This window comes from Caretta caretta, chromosome 2 (genome assembly GCF_965140235.1).
Source record: "Caretta caretta isolate rCarCar2 chromosome 2, rCarCar1.hap1, whole genome shotgun sequence".
NCBI lineage: Eukaryota > Metazoa > Chordata > Testudines > Cheloniidae > Caretta > Caretta caretta.
Window position 1 is genome coordinate 258,142,721 of NC_134207.1, and position 19,831 is coordinate 258,162,551.

Below are 19,831 nucleotides of genomic sequence, written 5' to 3' on the forward strand. Positions count from 1 at the left end.
AGATAATGCTGATGTTTCAAACTGTTTCCCCAAAGATGGCAGAGCTTCAGAACCAGACGTCATCTAAAGTGAATGGCAAGAAAATGGAAGAGGACTTACCTCCACCTCCCCCTCCCCTGCAAGACTCCTTCCAGGCCTCTACTTCCCTGGTTGGGAGCCAGGATTCAAACCCACGGCCGCCCCCTAAGGGATCCTTCTCAAAGTTCTACCAGCAGCGCCAGGTGAATGAGCTGAAGAGGCTCTATAGGCACATGCACCCTGAGCTGAGGAAGAACCTGGAGGAAGCTGTGACTGAGGACCTGGCGGAAATGCTCAGCACGGAAGATCCCAGTGCCCAGGCCTCAGTGAATCTGGACGCCGTGCTCCCAGGGGAGGTTCAGTCCATGCGCTGGATCTTTGAAAACTGGACGCTAGACTCTATTGGGGAGCATCAACCGACCAAGACGTTGGTGGAGGAGGAACCCATCCCAAGCGGGGATGTGAAAAGCACCTCCAGGAGGTTTGAAAGCCAGTCGTTAAACGGAGACAGGCTGTCTGCGTTGACCAAAGTGCCCACGACAGTCCACACCAAAGGGGACGTGCATACAGCCCGGTGGCTGTTCGAAACCCAGCCGCTGGACTCATTAAACAAAATGTACTCAGATGAAACAGACGTGCAGGAGGCAGTTCTCAAGGAGCCTGTTCAAAAAGGGGACGTGAAAGGTGCCAAGCAACTCTTTGAAACCTACTCCCTGGAAGCGCTGGGCCACTACAGCTCAGTGGAGGAGCAAAGTATCCTGCAGCTCAAATCAGAAATCCAGGAGCTAAAGGGCAATGTCAAGAAAACCATCAAGCTGTTCCAGACAGAGCCACTCTGTGCCATCAGAGACAAAACTGGCAACATCCACGAGATCAAATCCGTCTGCAGAGAAGAAATACAGAGCAATGCTGTCAGGACCGCTCGCTGGTTGTTTGAGACTCAGCCACTGGATACCATCAACAAGGACACGTCCAAAGTGAAAATTATCCGGGGGATTTCATTAGAAGAGGCAGGAAGGGGGAATGTCAGTGGAGCAAGGTGGATGTTTGAAACTCAGCCACTTGATGCGATCAAAGAATTGACAGTGGAAGAAAAGGATTTTAGGGCTTCCATGGATTTCGTTGACGGGGCAGATGTCAGTAAGCAGCGTCTACTTTTTGAGACCCAGCCTCTTGACTCTCTGAAAGGAGAAGTCTCAGACAGCAGCCCAGCCAAGGAAGAAGTCATCGGCGGTGACGTGAAATCTACACTCTGGCTGTTTGAAACCCAACCAATGGAAACCCTAAAAGATAATTTTGAAGTGGGTCATTTAAAGAGAGTGGGGATTTTGGAAGAGGAGAGGGGGGATGTGAAACAAAGAAAGCACGTCTTTGAGACCTGTCCCCTCAGCAGCATCTCAAAGGCATCCTCTGAAGACCCCCTCTCAGCCTCTAATGTACAAGAGGTGATGAAGGGGGATGTTAAATCTTTCAAAAACCTGTTTGAGACTCTCCCATTAGACAGCATTAAGCAGTCTGATGCTGAGCCCATCACCAAACAAGAAGAGGAGATACCAGCTGGGAACGTCAAAGCCAACCAGGTCCTGTTTGAGACAATACCTTTGTATGCCATCAAAGACAGCTTCGGAAACTTCCACAAGGTCACCTCTGTAAGCAGAGAGCAGGTCATGAGCGGCGATGTCAAGAACTACAAATGGATGTTTGAAACCAAACCTTTGGACCAGTTTGATGACAGCACCAAGAAGGTGGATATAATCAGAGGGATCACAAAGCAGGAAGTGATAGCTGGTGATGTCAGAACAGCAAAATGGCTCTTTGAAACCCAGCCCATTGATGTCATCCATCACCAAGCCAACCAAGGAGAAGAGCACTCCTCGGTGAAGAGAGAGGTTACCCAGCAGGGTGATGTGAAGACCTGCAGGTGGCTGTTTGAGACACAGCCAATTGACACCCTGTATGAGAAGGTGGAGAAAAAGCAGGAAGGGGAAAGTTCTGTACCACAGGCTGACGTTAAGTCATACACATGGATGTTTGAGACCCAGCCCCTGGACTCCCTGAAAGGCCAGGAGGAGCAGTATTTGCAGGTTGGCAAAGCATACTGCCAAGATGACTTACAAGGAGTCAACGTCAAAACTGTCAGACATCTGTTTGAGACTGAACCACTGGTTACCAATGCCTCCAGCGAGACTGACTCAAAGAAAATGGTCAGGTACTCCAGCCATGTGGAGATACAGTCCGGTGAAGTGTCTCGGGTGAAGGAGTTCTTTGAAACCAAACCCTTGGATGTACTGGGTAAATTGGCTGCAGCCACAAAAGAGAATGGTGTCCCTGCAGATGGGAACATTGAAGCTGGATCAGTGCACAAGTTCACCTGGCTCTTTGAGAACTTCCCCATGGATACTTTAAAGAACAACACTGAGGGCATACAAGAAATCCCCCCAGAGAAGGATATCGAGGGGGGGGACATCGGAGGCAAGAGGTTCATTTTTGAGACCTACTCCCTAGACCAGATTCATGACAAGGTGGATGAGACGGAGATCAAGAGGATCCAGGAGGAGACAATGAGCAAAGCCAGCATCAAGTCCTGCACCATGCTCTTTGAGAGCCAGCCCCTATATGCCATCCAGGACAAGGAGGGGGAATACCATGAGGTCACCTCACTGAAGAAGGAAGAAATAATGAAAGGTGACTTGAAAGGTGCCCGGTGGCTCTTCGAAACCAAACCTCTGGATCAGATCAAGAAGGAGGAGGAGGTGTTCGTGATCAGGGCTGTCACCCAAGAGGACATCAAGAAAGGGGATGTCCAGTCTGCCCGATGGAGGTTTGAGACGGAGCCTCTCGATTCCTTCTCTGGGGGGAAGAGGTCTGTGGCCAGGACAGTGGATGATGTACAGAAAGGGGATGTCCAGACCAACAAGCAGCTTTTCGAGTCTCAGCCGGTGAGCCAGAAGAAATACGTGAGGATGGTCAGCGTCAGCGATGTCCAGCAGGGCAATGTGAGGACGTCCACCTGGCTTTTTGAGAACCAGCCCATCGATTCCCTGAAGGGAGAGTCTGAAGCGAGCTCCAGCATGACCACTGTGCAGAGAGAAGACAGCCAGAAAGGGGATGTGAAGCGCTGCACATGGCTGTTTGAAACTCAGCCCATGGATAGTCTCAAAGACCCCGAGGGGTCTGCCAGCACCAATGCCCCGGAGGTGGTCCCTCATGCTGATGTGAAGAGCACAACATGGCTGTTTGAAACCACCCCTCTGGATAAACTCAGCTCTTCTAAACACAGAACCGAAACTGAGGTGAAAGAGAGGACAGTGAGGGAGACTTTGGAAGGCCTCTGCGCCTGCCAGGCCATCCAGCATGACGGGATCCTCATAGAAGCCAATGACGTAGGGAGCGTGAGGATGGTGAAGTACCAGTTCAGAAGGCAAACTACTCCAGAGATCCAAAAGGAAGAGATTGTGGGAGGCAATTTGCAAAGGATCATGTTGCAACTACTGCACAGGACCAATGTGGAGGCCCAGGGGATGCTGGTGGAGGAGGACGAGGAGGGCAAAATCAAAGTCAGCCCACTGCAGCTACTGGACCCAAGCGAAGCCGATAAAAGCAAAGAGGAGTTGAGGGATGACGTTGCTAAGGCTCTCCAAAGTCTCCTTAGCCAAGATGCCTCCATCAAAAAGGGAATGGTCATGCAAGAGACAGAGGTGGGGTCGGTGAAAATGACTATCTACTCCCTCCTGCACCACTCCGTCCAGCAGGAAGTTGTCAAGGGAGATGTGAAGTCAACCATAGGGAACCTGCTGGCTTCCTCGCAAGAGCAGAGGATGATGGCAACCATCAGACGGGAGGACAACGAGAAGGGGAATGTCCAGCTGTACACCAGCTGCATTGAGAAGGGAGACCTGGACTACCTAAAGAACCTTCAGCGGGAGTCTGAGATAGAGTCCCTCATCTCCTCTCAAGCAGACCAGGAGCCAGCAGAATTCATCCAGCAGGATGTGCAAGGGGCTAATATGCATGCCTTGCAACAGGAAGAGCCAGCAGATAAAATGACTGAAGATGTGGGGCAAGGGGGCATTAAGGGGACTAAGAGAGTGCTCATGTGTGAAGGTGTAAGCAAAGAGAACATGTTAGAAAGAAAGGCAGTGCATGCAGGTGACACAGACTCCACTGTGCAGTGTCTTGGGCAAAACCTGAGCCAGCCCACAGGGGTGGGAAAGGAAGATATTGTGTGTGGGGATATTCAGGCAACCACACAATCACTGAAAAAGGCTAAGAATGTCAACAAGAAGGCAGAGAGAGAGGAGAGAGTCTCTAGAGATGTGAAGGAAGTGAAGATTGCACCACAGGGAGCAGCCTCCACTAAAGTGGTGGCTCAGAAAGATGACATGGCCAGAAGCCAGCGTTCAGTGGCAGGGGAAACCAGCCAGATGACAAAAAACATGGAGGAGGCGGCCCTCGGAAGTGATCTTCAAGCCGCAATGCAGAGTCTAAGGCTGGCCACAGCTGAGGCAAAAAGCATTCAGCACCAAGTCCAGAGCAAGCTCCACAAGAGCACGGAGCAAATCCATCTCGCCTCTAAGCAGCAGGCACCCAGCATTTCGGGGACAGTGACCATGCAATCAACTGTTTGCCAACAGGAATGTGCACCCCCCAAGCAGCATCAAGCCAGCGCCACCATCAGAGACCAGGAGTCATCCAAGTCCCACGCAAGTGCGTCTCAGAAGAGCATGACGTCACACAAAAAGGTCAGTACTTCCGAGGAAGTACAGGGAGGACAGCATTTGTGCCAGGAAAGCCAAGGTGTGCCTAGTGCAGATGTTAGCGTTAAGGATGGTCTGTTTACTGCCAAGCCAGTGAAACCCTATGTAAACCCTTTTATTGAGTCTGATTACAAAGAGCAATCAGTGCAAGAAGAAAGAGAGCAAGATGTTATGCTCAGAGGGGATGTAAAGACAGCTATCAGAGCACTGCAAAGTGCTGCAACAGAACAGAGACAAGTAGAGAAGGAGGATGTTGTTCGAGGTAACTTAAAGGCCACTCTTCAGTCGCTGGAGAAGTCTAATGTTAATGTCTCCAAAGGGGATTTTAAAGCCGCTATGATATACAGAAATGCAGGGCAGTCATATTCCATATGTAAAAAGGAAAACGAGACTCAATCAATTAGTAACCAGACAGCTGTAGTGACTTCAGGGTCCCAGTCTGATAATGACTTTCCTCCTCCTCCCCCAGTTGCTGTGATGAAAACTAAGTGTTGTCCACCCATGACACAAGCAAGAGAAGCTGCCCCTTCCCAACCAAGCAAAAAAGATGAAGCCCTGGGATGTTCTGCACCGATGCACAACGCTATCCCTAAGACCCTCACTCTCGCCTCCACCAAAGCCAATGATCAGAGGCCTTCAGAGAAACCAGCGATTCTCCCCAAACCAGAAATTACTGCACCACCAAGGAGGAAACCCATTCCACCTCCAAAACCTGACCGCTTCCTGCAGGAGAAACCTTCACGCCCTGCTAGCAACAGTAAAGGGAGGTTGACAAAGCTAGTCCCACCCCCACTGCCTCCTAAACCTTCAGGCCTGAGCGAGCTAAGCAGAGCAAAAACCCCACCCATGAATCAGGCAAAGGACTCGTGTTGCTCTGATGCCTTAGCACAAATGGGATGTGGGGACTGTCAGTCAAAGTGTTGTACCCCTCAATCACCAGTGGCCAATGCTGTTACAGTAAAGAACCAGAACTCTGAGAAGAAAGCACCAAAAGACATCATCAAAACACCTCTTCAGATAGCAGAGGAAAGGTACAAGGCAACCAAGGAAGAACAGGGCAAGCAAGAGTCAGTAGACTCTAAGACGTCAAAGCCACTTAAAAATCGAGTGGCTGTCTCTGAAACAGAACAGGTGATGACCAAAGAGAAGGCAACAGCTCCAAGGAACTGCTGTCCAGCTGAGGAAATTCCGGGACACAGACTTTCATCTGGCCAAGAGAACAGCTGCACATTAACATCAAAACAAGAATGGCTGGATGGGTATCAGATAGGTCTTACTAACCCCGAGAGTGAGAATAAGCCAAGTACCTCTCCTAAGAGTCAAGCTACCCTTCTGAGAAAAGGATCTGCCACAGCACTAAATGCCTCACCTAAGACAGAAAGTGCAAGCATGTCTAGTACCGATGGGTCATGGGATAATCAGAGCACCACCCAGAAAACAAATCAGAGAAGACAAGAAGAGCCTTCAGCATCTTCCCATCAGCTTTCCAGGGACCTCTTTAAGGAGCAGCAGCAGGTGAACAGTAGACAAGGGGGCAGTCTTGAAGCGAAGAGGGAGCAGTTTGCACAGAAGCCAGTGGTGGTCATGCGAGAAAAGCCCTGCAGAGAAACGGAGGATGAACGTCTCAAGAGGCTGTCTTTCCACAAGGAGGAGATCATGAAGGGCAGCGTCAAGGAGGCTATGGAGATCTTTGAGAATCTGCGAAGGCAGGAGGAGCTGCAAGAGATCCTGACCCGAGTGAAGGAGTTTGAGGAGGAGACATTTAAGGTGGATGTGAAAGCCCTGAAGAGCTTCTTTGAGAATGTCCCAGAATGGGTGGTGCATCAGAAGGCTCACCAAGTGACGCAGCAGCACAAGGCTGAGAAGGCCGAGCAAACGACGAAGGAAGACTCTGACAGCGTCTCCTCTGTGGAGCTGGCTTTTGAAGACCTGGAGAGGGCAAGTGCTGAGATCATCCACCTGAAGGAGCAGACGTTAGCTAGGTTGCTGGACATTGAGGAGGCCATTAGGAAAGCGCTCTATTCCGTTTCTAACCTAAAGTCAGAATCAGACATAGCTGGGCTCTCTGGGCTCTTCAAGGAGTCTCTGGGGAACGCCCAGAGCCCTACAGCCAGCAACAATATCCGTAAGATCAGCATAGTCTCCAGCAAAGCCAAGCAAGAGAAAGCAGCACAAGGGATGCAGAACGCAGCGTCTGTGGAAAGTGCAAATGGGTCCGAAAAGACGGAGATGCCCAAAGGAGAGTTAGAGGTCCCCTGCATCATTGAGCAGCGAGTAAATTCTCCATCGTCTCCTTCTTATATCTCCATTGAGTCTGCAGCCAGAAAGCCTGCTGAATCACCCAAGATGGCGTATTCCCCCTGGGATGCCCCCTTACAAGATTATCCCAACATGCCAGGAAAAAGGGACACATTCACTCAGAACATCTTTAACTCATTAACTCGCAAATCAGTGGGGTCCGGTGAATGCAATCCAGCTCCCTTGGAGATTGAACAGGAGCCCATCCAGATGAAGATAGGATCAAACTCAATTAGGCAACACTATCTCAGCAACCCCGAGTGTCCGCTTAGTGGCAACAGTGGCAAGGAGGGGTGCGCACCGAACTCATCCAAAGGCAGCTGCCATGGTGCAGTCAAAGGAGGCTTTTCTGACTACAAAGCTCCCCTGAACATTTCTAGCCCACAGAATCCAAGGAGGCAGAAAAGCATATTAGAACTGCAGACGGGTCCGGATGGATCCAAGCTTTACGGAGCCACCAGAACTGTGACCGAGCAGTACGAGGAGGTGGATGAGTTCGGAAACAAGATCATCACTTCATCCACCACCGTCACCAAGCAATCAGAGACCCAAACCTCCTCCACGTGCAATGTGGTCTCTCCTCCCCGGTATGAGATAACCGCCTCACCCCTCCTTCGGAGGTACCTAAACAGTCCTGGTGAAGACTTCCACTCCAACGGCAGCTTCCAGGAAACAGGGGTGGTCTTTGTCACTTTTGGCAACTCCAAGCCAAAGAAATAGAAGGCTTTGAATAGTGGGGGATGCTAACCAGGTAAAGAAGAAACAATGAATTCATCGATTTAACCATGTGACATACAGGAACTCCGCCAAGCCTTGTGATGCTTTTAGAATGTTCTCCTAGAGTTTGGTATACAAATACAATTCAGGGCCAGCACTTGTGGTAAACAACATCCTTCACCTCACTAACCCGACAGACTTGGAGTTACCCCACATCCGAAGATCTGAGTCTTGGATAGCAGCATAAGCAAGAAAATAAACAAATGGGTGTTTTAGATGGTTTCTTCGCCTCTGAATAGTGCTTGTGGGTGTGTCCAGGACATCTCTGAACACAGGCAGGAAAAAAGGACAACTAGAGCCAGCCAAAAGAACTAGCCTGTCTGGGTATTTTGGAAACAGGCTCATTTATCCTACCTTGTCCATCTCTTTCTGATATCAGCGCAGACCTCATCTCTCTCTCTCTCTCTCACACACACACACACACTCATGGGTGTGTTGAGTAGTTTTCACTTAGCTATTAAAAGAAAGAACATCTTCAAATTGGGGCGGGGGAGAAGTGGGGAGGAGAGATACTTAGCAGAAACCAGTACATAGCAAGTATTCGGTACTACCTAAAATGGTATAAATCAGGATTTCCAGAATATTTGTCAGTGTCATTCTCCCTAAGGTGGACATGAAGAAAGATGCTCTAGTTAAGATTGTATCAAGTTCAACTAAAGAAATAGATGGCTATTGCTTTCCTTTCTTTCTTTGACCTGTAATTTATTATTCATTATATACAAAATATTTTATTTTACTGTCCATGTATTCTTATGTTTAATGTTTAAATCCACTTTGAAACTTTGTAAAGAAATTCTTTTTATTATGAACTTGTTTTGTACATTCTCAATTCAAGATATTAGATATTTTGTGCCCCCTCCCCCTTTTTTTTTAATTTTTATTGCTGCATTTTGAAGGTAAACATTACCTCTGAAAATAGACTGGTCTGGTTCTTTTGTTTTGCCACGTGTTTGATTGAGTTCAAAGTATTTAGAATGCCTCTGCTGATGAAGTAGTTGAGTCTTTCAGTGTCACCACCAAGCTTTATCAATGGAAGCTAAAAAGAACACAGAGCTAGAACTGGTAGAAAAAAACCTGAATTTTCCAACACAAATGTATTTCCAACCAAAAAAAATCCACTCCACATTTTCGCTCTTTTACGGCCATATTTTTTTGAAAATTCAGAATTAAAAGAAAAATTCTATGTATTTTGACCAGCTATAAAAACATGAGCAAAGAATGTGTCTAACGTTTGATTAGTTGATTGGAGTTACTTAGGGCTACCTTGTGATTTGGTCATACAAGAGAACAAGAACACCTCTTGGCTGTCGAGTTCATTTGGGTGATAGGCATCCGGTTCTGAGCCAAACCTGGCAGGAGCAGTCACACTACAAAGCCACATCCCCATCAGTGTGTCCTTACTGATGCTGCGCTCACTCACATGCCTCACTAGGACTTCTGGGGGCATAGGCCATGGCTTTCAGAGCTACAGTGAATTGAGCTGCTCTGTGATTCTTTTCCAGCGACTTATGGGTGAACTTGTCTGTTTTTCTGGGCACAATTGTGGGAAGGCGTTGGAGGACTATCAGCACTGGAGTGGTTTAGCCTGTGTCCTCACTGCAAAATATGTGGGTTATCTGCCTGAGTGTAAGCAGCACTTGGGTTTTACCCTATATCCCAGATGAGCCAGCTAGCCCAGGTGTAAAGCACCACCAAACTCAGGCCAGAGGGGTTTGTGTGTGGATTGCAGCTGGATTAGGGTCAACACCTATGTAAGAACCTTCTGTTCAGGCTGGTCAAACCTTGAGTTAACAGGCCTTCTCTGGAGTGGCAGGCTCCAGCCCCATTACTCGTTGGCCAACACCAAGGTGTAGCAGTTCACTGCTAGTACAGGCCAGGAGCAAATTACTCCCTCTCCGCCAGAGCATGGAGGAAGCAAAGCTGTTGTGACTCAGCAGGGTGTCTGTGCCCCTCAGGGCTACATATGGGGCAGTGCAGCTGATGATCTCTGCTCGGGCTCTGCCTAAAGTCACAATCTAGCCCTTCCTCTGGAAAGGAGAAGAGTTAGTGGGGATTTTTCTCAAGCTGTGTGAGATCATGGAGGATCTATTAAAAAACTAACCCAGCAGTGCGGCGTAGTGGTTAGGGCCCTCTGGATTCTTTTCCCAGCAATGTTGAGTGGGCATGTTGGGTGACCTTGGGCAAGTCACTTTGCTGCTCAGTGCCTCTGTTTCCCCTTCTGTAAAATGGGGCTAATGACATTGATTTATTTTGCAAAGCACTTTGAGATCTACTCATGAAAAGCACAGTATAACAGCTGGGAATTATTAATTATTATTGTTATTATTCTTTCTACCAATTCCCCTTTGAGATAGAAGGGGTTCTGACACTTACACTGATGATTAACAAGAAGAAAAAAAAATGAAAGAAAATATCTATTCCTGCCACTTGTAGTTAATATATGGAACCTGCTGCCTCAAGATACCCAAGGGAGTTAAAGTGGCTAGATTCAAAGGGCAGGGTTATTCTATACTTGCCTAGCACTAGGTGAACTCAGATAAGGAGAAAGGTAATCAGACTTCATACTTCAGGACATAAGCTGATAACTGTGGGGAAGCCAGGAAGAAATCTTGTCTCCCATATACGGTGTTGCATGCATTGGTCAGCTATGTTATGGCTGGTTTATTCCTTCCTTTGAAACATATGGCATTGGTCCCTGCAGAAGGTAGGATGTCACATTGGGTGGACCAAACGATCAGATGCAGAATGGAAACTCGTGGAAGATACATTAAGAAGGAACACAGGAGCTCATCCAGTGAGCTGATATGGTCACGTGGTGGGGATCTGAGTTCACTCCTCACAGAGCAGGGTCTGAGATGGCAAAGCTCTGGAAGGAAGGAGCACCTCGCATATAACTCTAGGATGACTCTTCCAGATGACATATGTAGTAGCCCTGATAGGCTCCAGCCAGAGCCCTGATGAGCCTTTCTTGGAGCATAGGAGGACCCTTTGAAATGGAAAAACAAGTATAAGTCAAGAAGAAACAGCTCGACCCCTTAGAAAGAACACACACACACCCAAGAGTGATTTTTAACTGAATGCATCCAATGAAGTGAGCTGTAGCTCACGAAAGCTTATGCTCAAATAAATTTGTTAGTCTCTAAGGTGCCACAAGTACTCCTTTTCTTTTTAACAGTGGGAAGATAAGGGATTTGGCTTTGGGCCATGTTAAATTGAAGTTGATGGTGAAACATCCAGGAGGCAAAGTCAGAAAGACAAGAGGCAATAGGGAAGTTTCAATTCTGGCCAGAACCCAGAAGAACAGAGATGCACAAAACAATAAAGAAATGGGCAAAAGCACCTAGGGTCCAGGCAAGACACCATCCATTGAGTGTACCTGATCTTGGGGGATAAAAAGATATCCAAGCATTTTAGCTCCTCCAGCATTGTTTTGTTCAGGATCAATTCTGTAAACAGGACTAAGGGGGTTTATTTTGATTTTTTGGAGTTGCTGTAGAAAATGTTTCCACACTGCTTTACTTATTCCTCCTTGACACCAATATTAATTTGTTTCAAGTTCCCTATGCATCTGCTTTATTTTATTTAATTTTAAAGACAGCTGCAAAGCTGCTTTAGCAAACTGCATATTGCTTGCATGGGCTGTGTATTCTGGTTCCACAGGAACTCAGATAAACCCAAATATCTTGCCTGCCAGCACTTAATAAATAATAATCTTATTGTTTGCGTTGCTGTTTTTTATGGGCTTTTCCAGTGCCTCAGTGAGCCATTTATGGCTGAAGTAATTTGAGAGGTCTTCCTTTCACGCTATTTCCATCACCCAGGAAAGGAAATATCATGATAAGATAGATGTTGCATTATTTCAGCTCTGTATGTGGCCTCTTGAAGTGTGAAAAGAGCCAAAGTAAAACAAATGCAAACACCTGCAACACAAATACAAGTTGAAAAATCAACACATTCTCACTGCCTCACCACCATTTGAGACCCTACAACAAACCAGTAGAGGGTTTTTCCTCTCAAATTCCAAGCAAGTTTGTATACTGCTTTCGGGGGGTCTTTGGAGACAATACATTATATTGTTCAGAACATAGGCACCGACTTCTGCAGGTGCCGGTGGGTGATCGACCTGCCTCTGCCCCCAGCCCCGCCCTGACTCCACTCCTGCCCTGCCCCTCCTGTCCCTGCCCCGCTCCCATTCCAACCCCTTCCCCAAAGTCCCCACCCCAACTCCGCCCCCTCCCTGCCCCATTAGACTCCTTCCCCAAATTCCCACCCCTACCTCCTCCCCTGAGTGTGCCGCATTCCCACTCCTCCCCCCTCCCTCCCGGAGCTTGTTACACCACAAAACAGCTGTTTTGTGGCGGCAAGCACTGGGAGGTATGCGGAGGAGCGGGGACACGGCACACTCAGGGGAGGAGGCAGAGGTGAGATGAGGTGGGGCGGGGAGAGGAGCTTGGCTGCCAGTGGGTGCAGAGCACCTACTAATTTTTCCCCTGTGGGTGCTCCAGCCCCGGAGCACCCAAGGAGTCGGTGCCTATGGTTCAGAATATTTGCCCTGCTGCGTCTCTCTGCAAAGAACGGGGATCATTGTAAACGCATACTTGCGAGAGGAAATTTGAAAAAGACAAGTGCAAATTACTACACTTAGAAAAGAAAAATAAAATGCACAAATACAAAACCATCTTGGCAGTAGTACTGTGAAAAAGGTGTGGGGGTTATAGTGGATCACAAATTGAATATGAGCCAACAATGTGATACAATTACAAAAAAGACTAACAACACTCTGAGGTATATTAACAGGAGTGTCATATGTAAGACACGGGAGGTAATTGTCCCACTCTCCACAGGCAAGGAGGCCTCAGCTGGAGAATTGTATTCAGTTTTGGGCATCACACGTTTAAGAAAGATGTGATCAGATAGGAGACAGTCCAGAAGACAGCAACAAAAACGATGAAAGGTTTAGAAAACCTGACCTATAAGGAAAGGTTAAAGAAAACTGGACATGTTTAGTCTTGAGAAAGAAGACAGAGGGGAATCTGATCACAGTCTTCAGGTATGTTAAGGGGTGTTATAAAGAGGATGGTGATCAGTTGTGCTCCACTGAAAGTAGGGCAAGAAGTAATCAGCTTAATCTGCTGCAAGAGAGATTTAGGTTGGCTATTATGGGGAACATGTTCTGACTATAAGGGTAGTTAAGCTCTGGAATAAGTTTCCGAAAGGAGGGTGTGGAACCCCCATCATTGGAGGTTTTTAAGAATAGGTTGGACAAACACCTGTCACATATAGACTAGGTTTATTAGGTCCTGCCTCAGCACAGGGGACTGGACTAGAGGACCTCCCGAGGTTCCAGCCCTCCATTTCTATGATTCTATGAAAGCAGATGGGTGGATTGACTGGGGCAGCAGAGGGTATGTATCACACTTATTATGCAGACCCAAAATTTCCAATCATGGCTCTGTCCCTTTAAATAATATCACAGCAATGAAACAACAAAAGGAGAGAGGAACGGACTGAAGTGCCACCCTTTATTCAGCTAGTTAGGCCTACAATGTCTGTAGCAACATGTAGAGTGCATGTCCCATCAACCATTGTTAGGATACTCCTGTCACATTAGGAAACAAAAATGTATAGCAGAGGTGGAGCTTTTGCCTGAAATTTGAACCTCCCAATGGTTACCAAGTTGCATCACCACCTCAACTTGAGTTGGCTGGAGTTTGTCATCAGTGAAATAGGCTTGGGGAAAGGAAGGGGGCTTTGAATCAGGCTCTGGCCCCCAAACTCAGGTCTTTCTACTTTGTTCTTCATTACTCAGCCCTTAAGGAAGCCAGGCAGCTTTCACATGTCACGAAGAATGGACATGGCCCCAATCAGAAGCCTCTAGACAAGCTCAATTAAAGAAACATTCTGCATACCTCCCAAATTATTAAAATTACTTCCCAACTCCATTATCCCACCCCCAGACCTTCACCTCTAGCCCAACTAAATATATTTGCTTCAGCCCAAGGGAAAGAGTTGAACATGAGGAGTCTTTCACACTGCAAACAAGTCCACGGGCATTCAGGATTGGGAGGGCCTAAGCGATGGTTCTGTTTCTCACATATTCATACCCAGGGGCATTTGTGATTAACTGGGGAGGCCAGTAACTAGTAGAAATACTGGATGGATAATCACAGAATCATAGTAGCTGGAGATGGAAACAACTTACTACTCATTGACTCTGTGCCCTACAAAGAATGGATCTAATCCTCCAATAAAGGAGGTATCAAATAGTAAAGTTATACCACGCTTGAGCTTAGCCAAAAGGCCAAGGCACCTGCAGTGCCGAAGACCATAAAAGCTTTGGGCAATTGCTTTCCTGCTCAGAGCACCTGGTGACAAGAAATACTAACGGCAGACTGTAGACTTGAACTAACTGCCCAAACACTTTGATAGCGCAGAATAAAGTTTGCCCAGGACTGCCTTGTGCCCTTTCAGAATGTGGAAAGTGGCTCAACTTAAACCTCTGAAAACCAGGAAATACAAAGTTATGATACATGCCAGCCTCTGACATTTCCTTCAGACCCCTTTTTCCACAAAGACACAGCACTTTGAGGAGTGACACTGATAGGCGAGATCCCTTGGCTCATGTAGATTGGATGAATTATTGTCGAAAGTTGACATTTGTTTTCTGTGTTCATTTTTCAGGATAAACGTAAGTTACTGTGTTGACTGAGGACAATATCCTGGTATCCTGTTAGTCAATGTTGACCATAGGCCAGTTCTAAGGCCATGTCTATGCTACAGACACAGCAGCCTAGCGATAGCACTGTAGCTATACCGCTGTAACCCCGTAGTGTAGGCTCAAACTATACCAACAGCAAGGGCTTTTCCATCACTGTAGGAACTCCACCTTGCCGAGCAATGGTAGCTAGGTTGACAGAAGCATGCTTCCATTGACCTATCTGTGTCTACACTGGGGGTTAGGTCAACATAGCTAAAGTGCTCAAGAGTCTACATTTTTCACATCCATGAGCATCTCAGCTATATCAACCTAAATTTTAAGAGTAGACCAAGCCTTAGAAGGCTGTCAGGGTTCCTTCCCCACTCTGAACTCTAGGGTACAGATGTGGGGACCCGCATGAAAGACCCCCTAAGCTTATTCTTACCAGCTTAGGTTAAAAACTTCCCCAAGGTGCAAACTTTGCCTTGTCCTTGAACTGTATGCTGCCACCACCAAACGTTTTAAACAAAGAACAGGAAAAGAGACCACTTGGAGACATCTTCCCCCAAAATACCCTCCCAAGCCCTACACACCCCCTTTCCTGGGGAGGCTTGAGAATAATATCCTAACCAATTGGTTACAAAATCATCAAAGACCCAAACCCCTGGATCTTGGTACAATGGAAAAATCAGTCAGGTTCTTAAAAGAAGGATTTTATTAACAAAAAAGAAAAGGTAAAAATCATCTCTGTAAAATCAGGATGGAAAATACTTTACAGGGTATTCAGATTCAAAACACAGAGGATCCCCCTCTGGGCAAAACCTTAAAGTTACAGAAAACAGGAATAAACCTCCCTTTTAACACAGGGAAAATTCACATAAAACAAAAGATAAACTAATCCGCCTTGCCTGGCTTACCTATGCTGGTTGCAATATTGGAGACTTGGATTAGGATGGGTTGGAGAAGATGGATCTCTGTTTGGCCTCTCTCAGTGCTAAGAGAGAGCCACCACATAAACAAAGAGCACAAACAAAAGCCTTCCTCTCCCCCACCAAGATTTGAAAGTACCTTGTCTCCTTATTGCTCCTTTGGGTCAGGTCTCAGCCAGGTTAGCTGAGCTTAAAAGCCCTTTACAGGTAACAGGATGATGCCTCTGGCCCGGAGGGATTTTATAGCACTGTATACAGAAAGGTGATTATCCTTCCCTTTGTATTTATGACAAGGGCTCTCTAGTATGGGCACCTTTCCTAATGTCCAGCAATCCCTTTGATTATACAGCCATGGACCGTCTCTGCTACTTGCTTTTCTTTGATGACACTCAGTCCCATTGTTCAAGAAATGGGTCAGGAGCATGAGTCGTGATTACATTACCCTTACCACATTACCCTTATCACTTAGTGTCTTTCATCTTCCCTCTATTTAATTAATGCTATTTTCCTTGACAATTCTTCTAAAGTAAAACTGGAGTCTGTGTGGATTTTAGAGCACTTTGAAATATCAGCTCTTAGGCCAGAAGCAAAGTCTCAGGGCACCTCTACATTTAAAACGCTGCATCAGCACAGCTGCACCATGCAGCTGCGCCACTGTAGCACTTTAATGAAGACACTATGCCGACAGAGAGCACTCCCATTGGTGTAGTTAATCCACTACCCAAGATGTGGTAGCTATGTCAATGGGAGACATAGTGCTGTCTACATGGGGAGCTAGGTCAGTATAACTGTGTTGTTTGGGGTGTGGATTTTTCACATCCCTGAGCAATGTAGTTATACCAATATAGGTCTGTAGTTTAGACCAGACTTTAGGGAAAAGGCTGCCAGAGAACCCTTGGAACAATTGCTCTCCAGGGCGTGAGAGGACTTCCCTGCCTCCAGTAGCCTTTGATTAAAATTATTCACCCCTTTACCTCCAGACTCTAGGGATGACTTAGCCCTTATGCTCATGAAAATACTTCTGATGAACAATTGTTTGTCCTTTGAAATGCACCAGGTGGCAGGCCCTTAAATTAAGTCCCCTGGGGAAAGATATCCCTGCCCCCCCCAAAACATTCACCCCACTTTATACACATACGATGTGCCCCACTATCCATGTCATTCTGCAGAATTATGTACATACATTTCCAGCAAAAGTCAGATCATATGTAAGTTTGCTCGCTAAGTGGCATTGCCTCCTTCCTAAGTCATAATTAAGAGAAAGCATTTTGGTTTATATGGGAAAACAAATTAATAGATACCCCTCTTCTCTGCAAGAACGCACACACCCTTCTGATATATGAGGGTTCAGCATAACTTAAGGGAGCACCTTTGCGGGTGTCTAGATGTCACTGTGTTCAGTGTAGAAAAAATAGATCTGTAGCTTAAAAGTACATCTAAGAACATAAGAATGGCCATACTGTGCCAGACCAATGATCCATCATCCAACAGTGGCCAATACCAGATACTTGAGAGAATGAATAGAATAGACCAACCAGGAATTTGAGAGCTTAAGAAAAAATTAACATCATTTGTAATATGATGAGAAAGTTCAACAAGAGAAGCCAAATCAGCAAAATGATGTTGCATGTTTAATTGCAGGAGTTGGGGTCACAGAGCTATTTAACTTTGGGTTTGTCATTTCAGTCCATGATGAAGGAGGTATGTTCCTCATGCCTCCAGCCTGTCTCTTCTATGGAGTGTGTGGCAGCCAACAAGGTCCTTCTACATCACTCATGCTTCTGCTGCATGCTCTGCAAGAGGAAGCTAAGGTAAGTAGTGGGAGTAGGTGCCATTTACTCCTGAGGGATCTCAAAGTGGTTTACAAAGCATGGGCCCAGCAGTCCCTTTCAGTAACTCTGGTAGGGAAGAGCTCTGCAGTGGTCACAGAAAGGGGAGCAGTGTTTCTGTGATATAATCTCTCTCCCCTTCCCTGGAGCTTGAAGACTGCCCTTCTCAAACCCATGGTGCTAGGGTTCTGTGGATCAGGAATCCTGCTGAAGGCAGTTGGGGCTACAAGCAGAAAGCAGCTGCAGCCCCCAGGCATGCTCCCCGCAGACTTCAGGCTGCACCTCAGCAGACATCTCTGTAAGAATTAATGACATTTCAAGCAGCACGGACTCGTACCGGGTCTCCTGAGTACAGCACAGCCATGGGGCGAGGCAATCAGTGATAGTGAGCACTCCCTGCAGCCGCCCTGGGGCGAGGCAGCCAGTGACAGCGTGACTCCCACAGCTGCCATGGGGCGAGGCAGCCAGTGACAGCATGACTCCCACAGCTGCTATGGGGCGAGGCGGGCAATGATAGCGTGGCCCCCCCAGCAGTCATGCTACCAGGGAGAAGAGACGTGCCAACAGGTCAGCACAGAGAGGCACCTATTCCCTGCTGAGGCTGTGGGAACTATGGGGCTTGAAGCAGCGTTCCCAGTGGATCCTAGGCCCTGCAAACATTCCCCCTGCCTTCTTTAAGGCTCCCCAAACTCCTCATCCCTGATGGGAGTATTAGGAGGAAACTGAAGGGCGAACCATGGCATTTCCTGGGCCCTCGCACTCCTGCAGCTGGCTTTACCACAGGAGGACCCTCTTCTCTGTTATAATAATACTCAGAATAAAGGAATTATTTTACTTTTGACATGCAGCCACCTCTGGAGTGGAGACTGGCAACCAACCAGCACACAGTGTATTGCACAACAATGGCAAAAAGGGGAAAGGACAACAAGGTGAAACCTTGCAAAAATGTCCTGAGATCTTTAAGAGGTGACAGAGCATCAGCTTTCAATATCTTTCACACACAGTACATTGCTTGTGGCACCTTAGATGCCTGTGGCATCATCAGATGAAGTGAGCTGTAGCTCACGAAAGCTTATGCTCAAATAAATTTGTTAGTCTCTAAGGTGCCACAAGTCCTCCTTTTCTTTTTGCAGATACAGACTAACATGGCTGCTACTCTGAAAACAGTACATTGCTTGCCACTCAGTTTATTGACCTAGATTCGTAGATATTAATGCCAGCAGGGGCCATTCTGATAATCTAGTCTGACCTCCTCCACAGCCCACTGAATTTCACCCAGTGATTCCTGCATCAAGCCCATATCCTGTGGTTGAGCTAGAACATGTATTTTAGAAAGACACCCCATCTTAATTTAAAGATTTCAAATGAGGGAGAATGCACCACATCCCTCGGTAAACTCCATCCAGCTTACTGTGTGCAAGAGGCCTTCAAAATGGACGCCCTCATCAGAAGGGTGAAGGACTTAGCTAAACCAATTGGGATTTGAACCAGTGTTGTCAGGGTGCCATGATATTTCGAAGGCCACTATTTTAGTCCCTCCATCTGGACTTGTTTTCAAGGAACCTGAAGAGCCACTGTGGAGTTGGCTCTGAGATTCCCCAGCCTTAACTCCCATAATAAAAAGTTGCGATAGGAAGAATGAACACTTGGTAGGCGGTATCCTCTCCCAGGCACGTTTTGAAATGACACCTGCTATTTGATGCAACAGGGTCATTCAAAGGTAAATATACACACATCACTCTTGATGTGTATCATTAAGCTCTCGGGGCAAGTGTCAATCACAGGTTAGGGTTGCCAACTTTCTAATGTCTGAAAACCGGACACTACAGCAGGAGAGTAGGACCCTCCCACCGCCCATACTCTGCCTCATCATCTGTGCCCCTGCCCCCTGCCCCGTCTCTTCCCCAGGCCCTGCCCCCCTGCTCATTCTTCTCCCCCCCGCCATCACTAGCTGCTCTCCCCCCTCCTCATTCCTTGTTGCTCAATCCTCTACACCTGCTCCCTGCCGCCGCAAGCTGACTCCCTCTGCTCCAGAGCTGGGACAGGAACTGCAGCCCTTGATGCGGAGCCTGTCTGCCCATGAGAGGCACCCCTGGCTGAGCAGGGGCTGGCACGAGTTGATGACCCAGCGCCTCCCTCCCCCCTCTCCCATGGTAACTGGACTTTTGGTGTCCAGTCAGTACATCTGACTGGACACTGCACAGGTCCCTTTCGAAAATCAGATACCTGGCAACCCTAGCCACAGTAGGATTGATCTAGCAGTATACAGAGGGGAGGGAGATCACAAACCAGTTTGAACCTCAAGATGGGGATCTGAGGGCCACCTGGGAAATCTCACAGCCATCCAAGAGAGCTGGAGACACCAGTTTGAGAACCTTGTTGACATGGTTAGTGTTTAACACATACACAGTGACAATAGATTCGTAGGTTTCAGAGTAACAGCCGTGTTAGTCTGTATTCGCAAAAAGAAAAGGTGTACTTGTGGCACCTTAGAGACTAACCAATTTATTTGAGCATAAGCTTTCG

The 19,831-nt window shown here is 47.2% G+C and overlaps 1 protein-coding gene across 13 annotated transcripts in view; it reads left to right on the forward strand.

Annotated features, from left to right (window-relative positions):
• The window catches only part of XIRP1 (xin actin binding repeat containing 1), a 50,457-nt gene extending 38,891 nt beyond the window's left edge, over positions 1-11,566 (forward strand). For all 13 annotated transcript variants that reach the window (XM_048837495.2, XM_048837496.2, XM_048837498.2 and 10 more), the window contains one exon: positions 36-11,566. In XM_048837495.2, the coding sequence (XP_048693452.2) occupies positions 36-7,793 (7,758 nt within the window). In that variant the 3' untranslated portion in view covers positions 7,794-11,566. The remainder of the gene's footprint in view (positions 1-35) is intronic.
• The last annotated feature ends 8,265 nt before the right edge of the window (positions 11,567-19,831 follow it).